At 38.7% G+C, this 18,674-nt stretch overlaps 1 protein-coding gene across 1 annotated transcript in view; it reads left to right on the forward strand.

The window, feature by feature from the left end:
* Window positions 1-18,674, forward strand: part of COL6A5 (collagen type VI alpha 5 chain) — a 114,755-nt gene that overhangs the window by 6,867 nt on the left and 89,214 nt on the right. Inside the window, exons 2-3 of the mRNA XM_066351842.1 lie at window positions 16,050-16,145; window positions 17,668-18,267. Of these exons, the coding sequence (XP_066207939.1) occupies window positions 16,079-16,145; window positions 17,668-18,267 (667 nt within the window). The 5' untranslated portion in view covers window positions 16,050-16,078. The remainder of the gene's footprint in view (window positions 1-16,049; window positions 16,146-17,667; window positions 18,268-18,674) is intronic.

Genomic DNA, 18,674 nt, shown 5'->3' on the forward strand with positions numbered 1-18,674 from the left:
TAAGAGTACATAGGTTTCAGGTAAACATCTCTATAGCATTTGAATTGTTGATTGTTTTGTTTCTAAAGTTGATGAATGTAGTAATTGAAGTTGAAACATTTTATTTGCAAATAGTTTTACGTAGTTTGCTCTAAGTAAACAGCTGATATATAACCTTGCAAATTAATGGTTAATGAAGGAGAAATAGAATAAAATGAAAATAGATGACAAGTCAAAGAGATTAAACAAAAGAAACAGTAGGGAAAAGTAAAGGATAATATATAAAATAGAGATCACAGAAGTAAGCCCAAACATATACTGTATAATATAAAAATAAAAAATTTAAATTTTCTTCTTAAAAAAAAGATTTACATATTGGATCAAAAAGCTGAATCTAGCCAAATGTTCTTTTATGTTTTATTTTTTTTAAATTTTATTTAGAAAATGAAATTTAACAGGGTGACATTGATCAGTAAGAATACATAGGTTTTAGGGTAACATTTCTATAGCATTTGAACATTTGATTATGTTGTATACCCGTCACTCAAAGTCAAATCATTTTGTTACCTTATAATTGTCTTGCTTTACACCCTTCCCTCCCCTTCCCCCATTCCCTCCTCTTATACTTCCCTCCCCTCTGGTAACCACTTCATTTTTATCTATGTCCATGAGTCTGAGTTTTATATCCCACCTATCTGTGAAATCATATAATTCTTAGCTTTTTCTGAGTTACTTATTTCACTCAATATAATGTTCTCAAGGTCCATCCATGTTGCCATTAATGTCACTATGCCATCATTTCTATGGCTGAGTAGTATTCCATTATATATATGTACCACATCTTCTTTATCCAATACTCTATTGAGGGACACTTTGGTTTTTTCCGTGTCTTGGCCACTGTGGATAATACTGCAATGAACATACAGGTGCATATGTCTTTATATACCAGAGTTTTCAAGTTTGGGGAGTAGATACCCAGTAGAAGGAATGCTGGGTCATAAGGTAATTCTATTCTTAATTTTTTGTTTTCTTCCATAATGGTTGTACTAATTTGCATTCCCACCAGCAGTGAATGAGGGTTCCTTTTTTTGCCACAGCCTCTCCAACACTTGTTATTACCTGTTTGGTTGATAATAGCCAATGTAACTGGTGTAGGGTAGTATCTCATTGTAGTTTTGATTTGCATTTCTCAAATAGCTAGTGAAGATGAGCATCTTTTCATATATCTGTTGGCCATTTGTATGGCCTCTTGGGAGAAGTGTCTGTTCAGGTCTTCTCATTTTTGAATGGGGTTGTTTGTTTATTTGTTGCTGAGCTTTGTGAGTTCTTTGTATATTTTGAATATTAACCCCTTATCAGAGCTGTTGTTGTTCTTTACCAGAGATACATCTGAAATAAAGAGTTTTGGTAATTGACATTAGTGATTTGTAATCCAAGAGAAAGCAGGAATTATAATGTTATATCAGATAATGTTGTGATCGATAAAAAATGTATTAAGTGAGGAAATTGTACATGATTTTTTATGTCTTTCTTTTCCTTTCTTTGTGTTTCTTTCTTTTTTTCTTTTTTTTTCTTTTTGTATTTTTTTGAAGCTTGAAACGGGAAGAGACAGACTCCCGCATGCGCCCGACCGGATCCACCTGACACGCCCACCAGTGGGCCACGCTCTGCCCACCAGGGGGCGATGCTCTGCCCCTCCAGGGCGTCACTCTGTCGCGACCAGAGCCACTCTAGCGCCTGGGGCAGAGGCCAAGGAGCCATCCCCAGCGCCCGGGCCACCCTTGCTCCAATGGAGCCTTGGCTGCGGGAGGGGAAGAGAGAGACAGAGAGGAAGGAGAGGGGGAGGGGTGGAGAAGCAAATGGGCGCTTCTCCTGTGTGCCCTGGCCGGGAATCAAACCCGGGACCTCTGCACGCCAGGCCGATGCTCTACCACTGAGCCAACCGGCCAAGGCTCTTTCTTTTTTTTTTTAACCATTATGATTTGGGAGTTGACTATTGACCAAGCAACAGTGGAGACTGAAGAGACCTCAGTGATCCAAAGCAGGTAGCCTTCTCTGATCAAACTTATGATCCAGTGGTAGCTTAAACTACAGTCAAAGCTCACATAATAATGGCCAACAAATGATGATATAGTCCACAGTGACTATAAAACTGTCACAAACCTTATGAAATAACTAGCGTGGTATAGAAAACTATAAAGCAAAAACTGTAGGAAATAAGAGGGAATCAATAAAAATACAGTGTAGGGGAAATGTTGAGGCACTTATCCTAGCCCTTGAGAAATTTGATAGGTAAAAATAAATACTCATGACCTAATAGATTAATAAAGAGCTCTAATCATCAGTTTTAAAAAAAAGGTATTACCAAAAAACATGCACTTCCCAGCCACCAGTTGCAAACCAGCATCTGCTTAGTGTGGCATGAATGTAATGCAGTGGCCTCAGGAATTATCCAGCAAGTAGCAGTGCTGAGAATATTGTTCCTGAACTCTAATACCAGTTGTTTATAATTCTGCTATTCAAGTTTTAAGAAAATAATAATAGCTTACAAGTATGGCACAAAATTTTGGATTTATTCTTGGAGCCCTCAGATTTGTACTACGGTGGGGCTAGTTTAGCTCAGTCCTCAGGTTTGACTCATTTTAATTTTAAGACTCAGTTGACATTCAGCTAATATAGATTATAACTCACTGATGCATAGGAAATCTTCAAGAGGAATGTATGCCAGCAAACAGGTATGAGCTTTACCTCTAAGCAATGGGAATATAGGTCAGATGGTTTATCAACAAGGAGGTGTAATGGAGGAATTCATGCAGCTAGGAAGGAACAGATTGTTAATGACATTGGTTAGAATGGCCAGTTCATTGGGATAATAAAAAGCAGGACAAGTTGGTTTTATTATTGTTTTCAATGTCTCTGTGCACCTCTTCATGTCTATCTGTAGCCTAGACTACTCCCTCCACCTTCCCTGGTATACCAGTCTTATGACCACATAATTTATCATTCAAACTGGGTATTTAAAAATTATATATTTATTGAGGTATAATTTATATACTATATAATACATTCATTTTAACTGTACTATTAGAACTGTTTTGGCAAATGTATACTTCTGTGTAACCCTAATCAATACACAGAGTATTACCATCATCCTAAAAAAGGTCCCTCATGCCCAAACTAGGGCACTTTTTTTAGGTTCACAACAAAATTGAACACAAAGTAGTTCCCATATGTCTCTTGGACCCACACATGCACACACATAGCCTCACACCACCAAAGCTATGCATTGGTTACAGTTGGTCAATATACACTGACATATAATTATTATCCAAAGTCCATAGGGTACATAGTGTTCATTCTTGGTGTTGTGCTTTCTGTAGTTTGACAAATGTATAATGACATGTATCCACCATTGTAGTATCATGCAGAATAGTTTCATTGCCCTAAATTCTTCTGTGATCTGCCTGTTCATTGCTCTCCCCACATAAACTCCAACAACCACTGTTCTCTTTACTATTTACATTGTTTCCTTTGCCAGAATTTCATATAATTGTAATCAAACAGTACATAGCCTTTTCAGATTGGCTTCTTTCACTTACTAATATGCATTTAAGGTTCCTCCATGTCTATTCATGGTTGATAGTTCATTTCCTTTTAGCTCTTAATAATATCCCATTATGAACCACAGTTTATTTATCCATTCACCTACTGAAGGGCAGCTTGGTTGCTTCCCTTTGGTGATTATGAATAAAGCTGCTATAAACATCTGTTTTTGTGTTTGTGCATGGACGTAAGTTTTCAACTCACTTAGGTAAACACTAAAGAACATGATAGCTGGATTGCAAAGTAAGAATATGTTTTGTATTGTAAGGAAACGCCAAACTGTCTTCTAAAATGGCTATACTACTTTTGCATTCCTACCAGCAATAAATACAGTTACTGTTGCTTCATATCTTCGCTAACATTTTGGTTGTCAGTATTTTGGATTTTTATATTCTTATAGATGTGTGGTGTTATCTCATTCTTGTTTATTTTGACAGAGACAGAGAGAGACAGACAGGAAGGGAGAGAGATGAGAAGCATCAATTCTCTGTTGCGGCACCTTAGTTGTTCATTGATTGCTTTCTCATATGTGCCTTGACCGGGGACTGGGGGGTTGCTACAGCAGACCGAGTGACCCCTTGCTCAAGCCAGAGACCTAAGGATCAAGCTGGTGAACCTTGCTCAAACCAAAGGAGCCTGCACTCAAGCTGGAAACCTCAGGGTCTCAAACTTGGGTCCACCACATCCCAGTCTGACGCTTTATCCACTGCGCCACCACCTGGTCAGGCTATCTCATTTTTATAATTTGCAATTCCTTAATGACATGGTGTGGAGTATCTTTTTATATGCTTATTTGCCATTTAGTGTATTTTCTTTGATAAGGTTTCTGTTTAGATCTTTTGCCCATTTTTTAATTGGGTTGTTCATTTTTTTACTGTTGAGTTTTAAGAGGTTTTTGTATATTTTGGATAACAGTCTTTTATCGGATGTGTCTTTTGCAAATATTTTTCCCAGTCTGTGGCTTGTCTTCTTATTCTCTTGAAAGTGTTTTTTTATAGAACAGAAGTTTTAATTTTAATGCAGTAGTTTATCCATTATTTTTTATGTATCTTGTCTTTGGTGTTGTATCTAAAACGACATCATCAAACTCAATATCATATAGGTTTTCCTCTCTTTTACCTTCTAGGAGTTTCAGTTCTACATTTTACGTTTAGGGTTGTGCTCCATTTTGACTTAATTTTAGTGAAAGGTGTAAGGTCTGTGTCTAGATGAACTTTTTGCATATAGATATCCAGTTGTTCCAGCACAATTTGTTGAAAAGACTGTCATTTCTCTGTTGTATTGCTCTTGCTTCTTTGTCAAAGATCAGTTGACTCTATTTGTGTGGGTATATTTTTCTGTTCTGTTGCATTGATCTGTTGGTTTATTCTTTCACCAATACACTGTCTTGATTATTGTAGCTTTATAGGAAGTCTTGAAGTCAGGAATGTCAGAGCTCTGACTTTGTTCCTCTCCTTCAATATTGTGTTATCTATTTGGAGTCTATTACCTCTGTATACATTTTATAATTGGTTTCTCAATATCCACAAATACTTGCTGAGATTTTGATTGGGATTGTGTTGAATCTATATAAGTTGGGAATAATTGACATTTTGACAATATTGAGTCTTCCTGTCCATAAAAATGAAATATCTCTTCATGTATTTATTTATTTAACCAAAGTTTTATAGTTTTCCTCATTTAAATTTTGTACATATATTGTTAAATTTATTCCTAAGTGTTTAAGATTTGGTGATGCTAATGTTAAGTGGTATTATGTTTTTAATTTCAAATTCCAATTGTTCATTGCTGGAATATAGGAAAACAATTGACTTCTGTATATTAGCTGCAACCTTAGTCTCAGGAGGGTTTCTTTTTATTCTTTAGCATTTTCTAATAGATAATCATGCCATCAAAATACAAGGACAGTTACATTTCTTTCTTTCCAACTTGTATGTCTTTAATTCCCTTTCTTAATGCATTAACTAGGACTTCCAGTACAATGTTAGAAAGAGTGGTGAATAGCACCATTTTTGCCTTGTTCCTAGGCTTAGTGAGAAAGTGTCTAATTTCTCACCATTAAGTATGATTTTACCTATAGATTTTTTGTAGATGTTCTTTATCATGTTGAGAATGATCCCCTCTAAGAGTTCAGAGAGGTGTTTTTTTCCTTATAGATGAGTTTGGATTTTGTCAAATGCTTTTTCTGCCTCTATTCATATGATCATGTAACTTTTTTTAACCTGTTTAGATAATGAATTACATAAATGGATTTTTGAATGCTGAACCAGTCTTACAAACCTGAAATAAATTTCACTTCATCATTGTGTATAATTCTCTTTATATATTGTAGGCTTTGATTTGCTAACATACTTTTTAAAGTATATATTTAAAGGTCTATATTCATGAAAGTATATTTGGTCTATAGTTTTCTTTTCTTGTAATATCTTTATCTGGTTTTGATAGTAGAGTGATTCTGGCCTCATAGAATGATTTAAAAAGCATCCTCTCTCCTTCTAGCTCCCGGAAGAGATTGTAGGGAATTGGTATAATTTTTCCTTAAGTGTTTGGTATAATTCCCCAGTGAACCTAACTGGGCCTGCCTGGTGCATTCTGTTCTGCAAGATTATTATTTATTGATTTGATTACTTTAATAGATATAAACCTATTAAAATTGTCTATTTCTTCTTGTATGAGTTTTGGCAGATTGTATCTTTCAAAAAATTGGTCCATTTCATCTGGGATATCAAATTTGTGAGCATAGAGTTGTTCATACTATTTCTTAACCATTTTTTTGATGACCATGGGATCTATAATGATGTCCTCTCTTTAATTTCTTTCTTTCTTTCTTTCTCTTTCTTTCTTTCTCTTTCTTTCTTTCTTTCTTTCTTTCTTTCTTTCTTTCTTTCTTTCTTTCTTTCTTTCTTTCTTTCTTTCTTTCTTTCTTTTTATTAAGTGAGAGGAAGGGAGGCAGGGAGGCAGAGAGACAGACTCCTGCATGCGCCCAGACCAGGATCCACTTGGCAAGCCCCCTACAGGGCGATGCTCTGCCCTTCTGGGGCCACTGCACCATTGCTCAGCAACCAAGCTATTTCAGAGCCTGAGGTGAGACCATGGAGCCATCCTCAGCTTCCACATGCCAGGCTGCCAGGCTAATGCTCTACCACTGAGCCAGCTGGCCAGGGCCTCTCTTTAATTTCTGATATTAGTAATTTGTGTTCTCTCTCTTTTTTTCTTAGTTAGCCTGGCTAGAGGCTTATAGATCTTTTTTAAATTGCCTGACCGGTGATGGCGCAGTGGATAAAATGTTGACCTGGAAATGCTGAGGTCGCCGGTTCAAAACCCTGGGTTTGCCTGGTCAAGGCACATATGGGAGTTGATGCTTCCAGCTCCTCCCCCTTCTCTCTCTCCCTCTCTATCTCTCTCTCTCTTCCTCTCTCTCTCCTCTCTAAAAATGAATAGATAAAATAAGATGAAATTTAAAATTTTTATTTACTGATTTTAGTGAGAAGAAGTTGGGGAGAGAGAGAAAGATAGAGAGACAAAGAGACAGGAACATTGATCTATTCCTATATGTTCCCTGACTGGGGATTGAATTGGCAACCTCTGAGCTTTGGAACAATGCTCTAACCAACCAAGCTATTCAGCCAGGGCTAGAGGCTTATAGATTTTATTTATCTTTTCAAAGAACTGTTTTGGATTTTGCTGATTTTCTATTTTCAATGTTATAGATTTCTGTTCCATTTTTAAATGATTACCTTTCTTCTACTTACTTTGAATTTAATTTTCTTTTTTTCCCCTAAGGTGGATGTTTATATGATGTTTAAATGACTGATTTTAGATCTTCTTTTCTGATCTCTGCATTCAATACTTTAAATTTTCCTCTAAGAACTGCTCTTGATGCATCCCACAAATTTTGGTAACTTGTTTTTCTTCTTCTCGTGTTGTTCAAAATATTTTTAAATTTTTATTAAGGTTTCTTTTTTGACCTATGTAAAAAAAGCCATGTTAAGAAGTTATTTAGAAGGATATGGTTTGATCTTCAAGTATTTGGAATTTTCTGGGTATCATTCTGTTATTGACATCTAATTTAATACACTGTAGTCTGAAAGCAGGCATTGTATGATTTCTAGTTCTTTAAATTTATTAAAGAGTGTTCTGTGGCCTAGAATATAATGTATCTTGGTGAATGTTTCATATGAGCTTCAGAAGATTGTATATTTTGCTATTTTTGGATGAAATATTTGATAGATGTCAATTATATCCAGTTAATGATGATGCTTATTTTTTTATTTTATTTTTTTCAGAGATAGCGAGAGAGTCAGAGAGAGGGACAGATAGGGATAGACAGATAGGAACAGAGAGAGATGAGAAGTATCAATCATCAGTTTTTTGTTGCGACACCTTAGTTGTTCACTGATTGCTTTCTCATATGTGCCTTGACTGTGGGCCTTCAGTAGACTGAGTAACCCCTTGCTCAAGCCAGAGACCTTGGGTCCAAGCTGGTGAACTTTTTGCTCAAACCAGATGAGCCTGCGCTCAAGCTGGCGACCTCGGGGTCTCGAACCTGGGTCCTTCCACATCCCAGTCCGATGCTCTATCCACTGCGCCACTGCCTGGTCAGGCTGATGATGCTTATTAAGTTCAACTATGTCCTTACTGATTTTCTGTGTGCTGGATCTGCCCATTTCTGATGGAGGGATGTTGAAGTCTTCACCTCTAATAGTAGATTCATATACTTCTCCATCTAGTTCTATTGGTGTCTGATAGATAAATGGTTACTCAGCAGCCATCCCAAGAACAATGCAGGCCTGGAGGAGGAAGAAGGGCTTGAAACAGAACATTCTCATCTATCACTGTAAGGTTATAGTTAATTTGCTTGCTATATTTTCTTAAGGGTGTCCTGGCCTCCCCTTTGAAATGCAGCAAGATGTTTGTGTTCACAGCAGGACCTGGGAAATGTCCTTGGGAGTAAACGTTTGGGAGGAACCTGACCTTAAGGTTAGGAAAGGAGACAGCCAGTCTTGAAGGAGGCTAAATCAGGAATCTTAAATCTTTACTTTGTATCCTGAGAAAAGTTCACAGATAATTCCCAGAGGTGCCAGGACCTGGCTGTTCCTGAGAGACACCTGACCCTGGCTATCTTGAAGATTTACCAAGGATACTAGATAGGACCATGTTGATTAGGCCTGTGCTACATTGGAAGAACTTGCAGAGGAGGTTCTGAACCCCCACCTCCTACTCATCAAGTTAGTGATCAAGGCCATAAACCAAGATATGCTAATCTGTCCCTAGCCCTGATATCTAATGCTCCCTCCCACAGCTCAGGGAGGACACCCTTTGCTGGTCTCAGCCTGCTTGCACCCAGGGGCTTTTTAAATAAATTTTCTTTTTTGAACACACTAGCCTCATGTTTTCTGTTCAGCCCACATTTTCTGCCTTTGAGTGTCTGCCTCTCGTATTTTGATACTCTGCTTTTAGATGCATACACATTAAGGATTGCTATGTTGTCTCAGAAAATTCACCTTTTATGATTACATAAGGCCCCTCTTCATCACTGATAAATTTTCTAGCTCTGAAGTCAGCTCGTTTGAAATTAATGTAGCTACTAATATTTTGTTGTAATTAGTGTTAGCATGGTATATCTTTGCCTATTCATTTTCTTTTAATTTATATGTAATTTAGTACATATACTAAATTAAATTTAATATAAATTTTATTGAATTTATATTAAAGTGGGCTTCAACAACATAGAGCTGTCTATCCTTTTGATATACTCTAATAATATTTCTTAGTGGATATAGTTAGGCCACTGACATTTAAAATGATTATTGATATAGTTGGATTAATATATCTACTATATTTGTTAGTTTTCCATTTGTTGTTCTTGTACCATGTTTGTATTTTTGTCTCCCACTCTTTTTCTGCCTTTTGATGTTTTTATAATATTGCATTTTCTCTCCCTTTTTAGCATATCAATTATCCTTCTTTTTATTTTATTTTTATTTTTTGGTTATCCTTCTTTTAAAAAAAGTATTTTTTTTAGGGTTGTCCTAAAATTTGCAATGTACTTTTATAGCTAGTCTTAGTTCACTTTCAAATAATACTATTTCACTTCAAGGGTACTTCAAGCACCTTATAATAACCAATTATCCTTAATTTCTTCTTCCTGTCCCTTGTATCGTTGTTGTCATTCATTTCACATATATAAACTATAATCATCAAATGCATTGTTGTTATTGTTTTGAACAAACTATTATCTGTTATATCAATTAAGAATAAAAAAATAAAAGTTTTTCTTTTAATTTCATTTATTCCTTCTCTTGTGTTATTGTCTTCATTATAGTATTTTCTCATTTTCTGGCATCTGGGGTCTTACAGACTAGGAAGGACTGCCACTCTCCAGAATAAGCTAATTCCTAGGGATCCTTAAAGGATTTGTCTGCAAGCACTCCTTTGATATGCAAACCAATGAATCCTGAGTCCATACTCTCACCTGCTTCTTCTTAATTAGGTCTTGAATTCTGGGACACTCTCCCCCTATCCTAATTGTCCCAGTTCAAGGTGTTTGGCAACTAGGGATCACCTTTACAGCCCAGATCCTACTGAAATTACCCAAACTATCTATTCTAAGTCTGTTTAGCTTGCTTACCTTGCCTTACCCATTTCTTCCCAGGAAAACCACAATAAATGCTCCTGCCCACAATTCCTCTCTCTCTGTCTACTCATCAATCCTCAGTTCTTCCCAATGTGGCCCTGCATGATGTGCCTTGCTTCCTATTTCTAAGGGATTGTGAGTAAAATAAAAACTTCTTCCTTCATGATAATTATTTTGCATCTGGTACATCTTAGCCAATGAAAACAAATCCTAGGTACCATTAAAACATGAATCTTTATGTAGATCCGAGTTTCTGATCTATATTATTTTGCTTCTCTCTAAAGAGCTTCTTTTTTTAAAAAAATAATTTTATTTTTTTAATGGGGCGACATCAATAAATCAGGATACATATATTCAAAGATAACAAGTCCAGGTTATCATGTCGTTCAATTATGTTGCATACCCATCACCTAAAGTTAGATTGTCCTCTGTCACCTATCTAGTTTTCTTTGTGCCCCTCCCCCTCCCCCTTTCCCTTTCCCTTTCCCCCCTCCCCCTGTAACCACCACACTCTTATCAATGTCTCTTAGTTTCACTTTTATGTCACACCTACATATGGAATAATGCAGTTCCTGGTTTTTTCTGATTTACTTATTTCACTTCGTATCATGTTATCAAGATCCCACCATTTTGCCGTAAATGATCCGATGTCATCATTTCTTATGGCTGAGTAGTATTCCATAGTGTATATGTGCCACATCTTCTTTATCCAGTCATCTATTGATGGGCTTTTTGGTTGTTTCCATGTCCTGGCCACTGTGAACAATGCTGCAATGAACATGAGGCTGCATGTGTCTTTACGTATCAATGTTTCTGAGTTTTGGGGGTATATACCCAGTAGAGGGATTGCTGGGTCATAAGGTAGTTCTATTTTCAGTTTTTTGAGGAACCACCATACTTTCTTCCATAATGGTTGTACTACTTTACATTCCCACCAACAGTGTATGAGGGTTCCTTTTTCTCCACAGCCTCTCCAACATTTGCTATTACCTGTCTTGTTAATAATAGCTAATCTAACAGGTGTGAGGTGGTATCTCATTGCAGTTTTGATTTGCATTTCTCTAATAACTAAAGAAGATGAGTATCTTTTCATATATCTGTTGGCCATTTGTATTTCTTCCTGGGAGAAGTGTCTGTTCATGTCCTCTTCCCATTTTTTTATTGGATTGTTTGTTTGTTTGTTGTTGAGTTTTATGAGTTCTTTGTATATTTTGGATATTAGGCCCTTATCTGAGCTGTTGTTTGAAAAGATCATTTCCCATTTAGTTGGCTTTCTGTTTATTTTGTTATCATTTTCTCTTGCTGAGCAAAAACTTCTTAGTCTGATGTAGTCCCATTCATTAATTTTTGCCTTCACTTCTCTTGCCTTTGGAGTCAAATTCATAAAATGCTCTTTAAAACCCAGGTCCATGAGTTGAGTACCTATGTCTTCTTCTATGTACTTAATTGTTTCAGGTCTTATGTTTAGATCTTTGATCCATTTTGAGTTAATTTTAGTACAGGGGGACAAACTGTAGTCCAGTTTCATTCTTTTGCATGTGGCTTTCCAGTTTTCCCAGCACCATTTATTGAAGAGGCTTTCTTTTCTCCATTGTGTGTTGTTGGCCCCTTTATCAAAAATTATTTGACTATATATATGTGGTTTTATTTCTGGACTTTCTATTCTGTTCCATTGGTCTGAGTGTCTATTTTTCTGCCAATACCATGCTGTTTTGATTGTCGTGGCCCTATAATATAGTTTGAAGTCAGGTATTGTAATGCCCCCAGCTTCATTCTTTTTCTTTAGGATTGCTTTGGCTATTTGGGTTTTTTTATAATTCCATATAAATCTGATGATTTTTTGCTAAAGAGCTTCTTTTAACCTTTCTTGTAAGACAGGTCTACTAGTAACAAATTCTCTCAATTTTTGTTTGTTTGAGAAAGTCTATTTTTACTTTATCTTAAAGGATAATTTCACTGGGTGAAGAATTTCAGGTTGATAGTTTTGTTTCTTCTCTCAACCCTTTATTCCACTCCACTTTCTTTTTGCTTGCATAGTTACTGAGAAGTTTGATGTAATTCTTATCTTTGGTCCTCTATAGATAGGGTAGTTTTGTTTTGTTTTTTGTTTTGTTTTTGTTTTTGGTATTTATTTTGCTTGGTGTTCTCTGAGCTTTCTAGATCTGTGTTTTAGTGTCTGACAATAATTTTGGGGAAATGCTCAGTCATTATTGTTTAAATATTTCTTCCTTTCCTTTCTTTCTTCTCCTTCTGGTATTCCTATTACACATATCTTGCATTTTTTGTAGTTGTTCCACCATTTTTGCATATTCTGTTGTATCTCTGTGACCTCACTTTTGATGAACATAAGAAGAGTTGATGCTTCTCAGTTTCTTCCACTTTTTACCTGCTGTTAGGAGGACAGAAAATGACTTCCAAATCCTTACATGCAAGATAGAAAATTGGAAGTCCCAGGACAGTTTTAAGAGAGAAACAAGGTACTGTTTCATTACACCGAGATGGAAGTCATAAACTAGCATTCTCCTGGGAAACCACATTATATATTTGAGATGCTTAGCTCTTCAATTTTATGTTGCTTATCCTCCACCTCACATCCAAGAAATAAATGCATTTGACATTTTTTAATAATTGGAGCAACTCTATATACTCAACTGCATTTACCCCTAAGTTACTATATATATTTTATTGAATTTAGCAAGTGTTTACTTGCTTGGCATTGTATTAAGAGAATCCCAAATAGAAGGAAACATGGCCTATTCTCTTAAAACTTACACTAAAGCTGGATGACAAAACACATACACAGAAGTAAATAATATGGCTGAATAAAATATACACCCCAGCTCTTTGAAACATAGAGGTGTGGACTGAGTGTTGGGAGCAGACGGGAACCTGAAAAGTGGATGTGGCTACAGTAGTCAAGGTATAGTAGCCTGGGTAGGTCTTAAAGTGTAGTTGGGATTTGAAATTGTGCATGAGACAAGACTGTTCATGCTTGAGGCAGAGGAAAAACAGTGCGGATACCAGTGGTGGGATTCAGCTGGTTTGCACTGGTTCAGCAGAACCAATGCCTGATTTTTTGTTGAGTTCGGTGAACCGATGCTACAACGAAGAATTGATGCTTCTTATCTCTCTCCCTTCCTGTCTGTCTATTCCTGTCTAGCCCTCCTCCCCTCAAAGAAAATAAAAAGAAGCAAAATGGAAATATCTTAAATAAAAGTTTAACTGTATTTTGTCAGATATTAATATTTTTAATTAATATTTTAAAACTATTATAATATAGTCTTGTGTACCTCTTTTATTGTTCTTATTTAAATATTAAATGCATGAAATAGTGAACTACCTTTTGGTATATCTTTTTTTTATACTTAAAATGGTCATTAGGGCAGAAAACTGGTTGTTAGGTTATTTGAATACCACCACTGGTGGATACCATGGTGTTTGGTCAGCTCCAAAGTGAAGGGGAATTTGAAATTCCTCTAGTGAGTCTGGTTCTGGGGAGTTGCAGCAGGCACAAAGCATCATAGAGACCCCAATCTTGGATTTCCCAGTAGGCCTGGTATCCAAGCACTGTCATTCATTACCAAATGTATACTGTACAGGATTCTTTGGCATGGGAATCATCAAATGGGTCAAGTACAAATGGGAATTATTAGCTGAGGTACCTAAAAATGTCTAGGGGGTGGGCAGACTGATCAAGATGTTGATGTCGCCCTGGCCGGTTGGCTCAGCGGTAGAGCGTCGGCCTGGCGTGCGGGGGACCCGGGTTCGATTCCCGGCTAGGGCACATAGGAGAAGCGCCCATTTGCTTCTCCACCCCCTCCCCCTCCTTCCTCTCTGTCTCTCTCTTCCCCTCCTGCAGCCGAGGCTCCATTGGAGCAAAGATGGCCCAGGCGCTGGGGATGGCTCCTTGGCCTCTGCCCCAGGCGCTAGAGTGGCTCTGGTCGCGGCAGAGCGACGCCCCAGAGGGGCAGAGCATCGCCCCCTGGTGGGCAGAGCATCGCCCCTGGTGGGCGTGCTGGGTGGATCCTGGTCGGGCGCATGCGGGAGTCTGTCTGACTGTCTCTCCCCATTTCCAGCTTCAGAAAAATACAAAAAAAAAAAAAAAAAGATGTTGATGTCATCCCAAACATGTTTCTCTCAATCTTGGTGCTCTTCTTCATGGTAGCAAGATGACTCCAGACACTGTGAGCTTTTGTGGAGTTCACATGAGGAGATGACTTGACCTTTAGTTCTCACCATCTTTCATGGACCTCTTGCTCCTTTGGCTGCAAAAAGAGAGAAAGAGAAAAATTAAACTTTGTTGTTTTAGAATGTTATTTGTACCATGTTTGATTTAGGATTTAGCAGTGTAAACCTCTAAGAAACTGTTTACATACTTATTTCCAATCCAGCAGGCTCAAGACTTACACCAGTGCCTTTGATATGTTATAATAACTTACTAAATGATCACTTTTCTTTTAGTGTTTGAACCTGTAAACATGGCAAGCTTTGCAGTGCACCTTTGTAATTTCACTAAATTAAGCTTTTTTTGTTTTCCTACATTATCAAGTCACTTTTAGAGCTCACGTCTTATATTATGAAACAGACTGCCCCATAGAAAATACAGTTTCTCATTTGGAATGTGTGAGGTTTTTCTTCACAGATGTTTATGACCAAAGGAATGTAATCAAGAGAAAGGAGGTAATTCATCATTATTCCATTATTACTCTGATTTTGTCTCCTGGCACTGGCTGTGGAGTTCCATTCCCCAGCTCCATGTGGCTGGCCTACATGTGTGGACCATCCCCACAGGAAGTAGCGAGGCCGGCTGGGTGCTGCCCAGTGTGCAACGTGTGGAGCCTCCTCCTGAGATGTGCAGTTTGGCCACTGATTCCCTCTGAAGCAGGGTTGAGGTGCCCTCCCCTCTGAGATGATGCTACCTTTGAATTCTGATCAGCCTGTGAGAGTTTGAGTATTTGAGTATTTGGAAGTGTGAGAATGGGCAGGTTAGTTCACTTGGCAGCTACTTGAACTTGGAGCTTCTCTGTGCCCTGCGTCTGGTTTGGGGTATATGGTATATCCTCCAAAATGGCCAGTTAACTTCCCCAAGGTATCATTTGTTCATGCTACTCTCTGCTCCAGAACCTCCCATCATGGCATCAAAGAATGAGACTTTGGGGTTCGGATGAACCTTAGAGATGTGTTTCAACCCTCTCTTAAGTGCTGGGCCTCCCACTCTGCCGTCTTGGGACCTCTACACCCCCAATATTTCCTTCACTTTCCAATTTATTTTGGAAAAGTTGCTAATTTAGTACTGGCTGCTGGCTTCCTGTACTACTCTCAGTATGCCACAGGAGAGACACAGGGAAGTTGAGCCATCTAAGAACCAAGCACCATTGAAGGGTGACTGCAGGAGAATGAATACAGGGTCTGGGATAGATGTGCTGGGTGAGGGTGGGAGCCTAGATCCCAGCACTGCAAGTTTCCTGTTGTGGGGAGACTGCCCTCTTTCATCCCGTCTCATCTGGAGGGACACGAGCTGTCCGCCAGTCCTCGGGGATAGTGGTAGCCCAGGGAATAGACTCAAAAGTTAGATTTCTCTTTAAGGTACAAGCAATATGAAGGCTAGACAAATCAGAACAACATACACTGAAAGAAGCAGAAGTAATGGAAAAAGCAAATTAAAGGTTTAGTCCAAAATTTTAAAAAATAAAGGTTTAGTCCAGTGGTTTTTGTCCACTAGCCCGTGGACTGGTGCCAATCTGCCAGAAATTTTATGCCAATCTGCAAAAGAGTTAACAACCCTGATGTTGTCTGAAGATTAATGTCTTAACTTTTTTTTTTCCCACAGAGTAGAAGCAAGAGACCTCCACTAACAAAATGAAGAACCTGATCATTATATTTGTCCTAATCCTTTGGACTAAAACATTGGCATACCAGAGCCCAGGTACTGGTATATTTAATGCTTATTATTATTTAAGAAAATAAATACTTTTATGTCTCAACAAACCTTTAATAAATAGAGAGAAACAAGAAATTTATTCATTTACTATCAATCAAAATTTGTTGACAGCCGATATTTATTTCATATCAACTTACTATTTGATTTAAATCAGAGTAGACATTACTTAGTTGTCACTTGAGGTATACAATATTAAGATAACTTAACCTTTCAAAGATGACAGAAAACCAAGGGCAAAAGTAATGAATTATGCTGTACCTGGCTAGAAAAAACTTCAATTATTCATTGATTTGCTTAAGCCCCAGTGTTTCCTGTCTCTATGAATAGAGTCAACCCATTTGTTCTGTAGGTCAGTTTGCATCTTGGCCTCAATAAACCGAAGAAAAAATGCAAAATGAGTCCCACATAGGAAACACATTCTATCACCTTCTTTTTCTTTTACAATCATAAAATAGGGAAGGGACATGGGTTCTGTATACAGTATATATTCCATATATATATACATATATGTGGAGTCTGCCCTCTTTCCACACACACACACACACACACACACACACACAACGAGAGAGGATATAAAAACTAGGCTTTCTACTCTCCTGCTACCCTAGGATTTCCTGATGAATTTCTGAGTTACTTTGAAAGAAAGTTGTTAGACATTGACCAGAACATCAGTAATCTGGAGAATGGCGGCAGCTGACCATGACTGCTAACCTAGATGCTGGTGGTGCATCCCCTGGCCCTGGCCCTGGCCCTGGTGCTTTTTATCAGGCTGCTACACCGACCCCTGCCCCCACACCACCAGCTGCTGTGACCATTTTCCTACAACAACTCCCATCTGTACCTTACTTTCTCGGGAGAATTGCTCTCAGTTTTCCCAGAGCCGCCTTACTCAGGAGGTTACGTCCGTAACCCTCTGATCCTCCCCTCCAGTTCCTGACAGGAGAATCAGTGTGGCTGACAGGAGAGTCCAAAAGATGGTCTCTCTTTTCTCAAAGTGTAAGTAATAGTCCAGTACCCTTCGATCAGGACAAGGGTGGACCTCCTGCTTTACTCCCCTCCTGCTTCCCTCACCCTGTTTCTCCTCAACCTAGCCCTACTCCAAGTCCCCGACTCAGGTCTGCTTCTAAGCTTCCAACCCAAGACAGCTGCTTACTTGATCCCATTTCTAAAAGCTGCCATTACTCCACAGACCACATGCAGACTTTCTGGTATCATGTTTTTCCTTTAGTACAATATCAGAGGTTAGGGTTCGACAACCGAAAATAAAAAAAAAATAAACACGTCGATTGCTTCCAGCATAGAGTTGAGAAAGAAATTTATTGGCTAACTTTACTGAAGTCCTTTTGTTTGACATTTTAACAAAAACAAGTACATCCAGAAGATACTTTCCTTGGGGTTCTAAGTTACCCTTAACATCAACTAGGACGTAGTCTCAGATGAGTACTGTGGTATGAGATGTAAAGGCTGCATAATCACCTCGTTGGGGTTTGTCATTTTGTTTTGATAGACCCAGGACCTCAGTATGGAGATGTTGTGTTTCTGGTGGACAGCTCTGATCACCTGGGAATTAAGTATTTCCCTTTTGTGAAAACGTTCCTCAACAAAATGATCAACAGCCTCCCCATAGAGGCCAACAAATACCGCGTGGCCGTGGCCCAGTACAGCGACAGGCTCCACAGTGAGTTCCAGCTGAGCACCTATAAGAGCAGGAACCCCATGTTGAACCACCTCAAGAAGAACTTTGCGTTCATGGGCGGCTCCCTGCGGTTGGGAAACGCTCTCCGGGAGGCTCACAGCAGCTATTTCTCTGGCCCTGTGAACGGGAGGGACAAGAAGCTGTTTCCCCCGATTTTGGTGGTCCTGGCTTCGGCCGAGTCCGAGGATGACGTGGAAGAGGCTTCCCAGGCTCTGCGGAGAGACGGGGTGAGGATCATCTCCGTGGGGCTGCAGGCGGCTCCTGAGGAGAACCTGAAGGCCATGGCCACCGCTCAGCTTCATTTCCACCTCCGGACTGCCAGAGACCTCAGCACGTTCTCCCAGAACATGACGCAGGTCATCAAGGACGCGGCTCAGTACAAGGAAGGAGCCGTTGACACCGACCTAAGAGGTGAGAAAGCCTTTGGTTGAGCTGTGCCCAGGCCCCGTGTGATCAGATCTGCATCTCTCTCTACCCTCATCTCTTCCAGCTCCTATTCTGGTTTTCATAAAGAGCCAGACTGAAGAAGCACTGGAAATTCCTAACATCGTTGTCTACTCTTACTCGCTTCTGCTTTTTGCTTGTGCCCTTTTCTCTGGCTCAAATCGTCTTGTGCCCCTTTGTGTTCTTATAGCTTGGATCACTTGTCATCATTTCAACCTCAACCATACAGTCATATTCAAGTCTTGGAAGGCTTTCCTTTCAAATTTCTTTTTGGGTCCCACAGTTCCTTGTGCACATTTGATGACAGCAGCACTTCCTATGCTGTGTAAATTCCCATTTCTGTGTTCGTCCCCCAACCAATGGACTGGTAGCCC

The sequence above is a fragment of the Saccopteryx leptura genome, chromosome 10 (assembly GCF_036850995.1).
Source record: "Saccopteryx leptura isolate mSacLep1 chromosome 10, mSacLep1_pri_phased_curated, whole genome shotgun sequence".
NCBI lineage: Eukaryota > Metazoa > Chordata > Mammalia > Chiroptera > Emballonuridae > Saccopteryx > Saccopteryx leptura.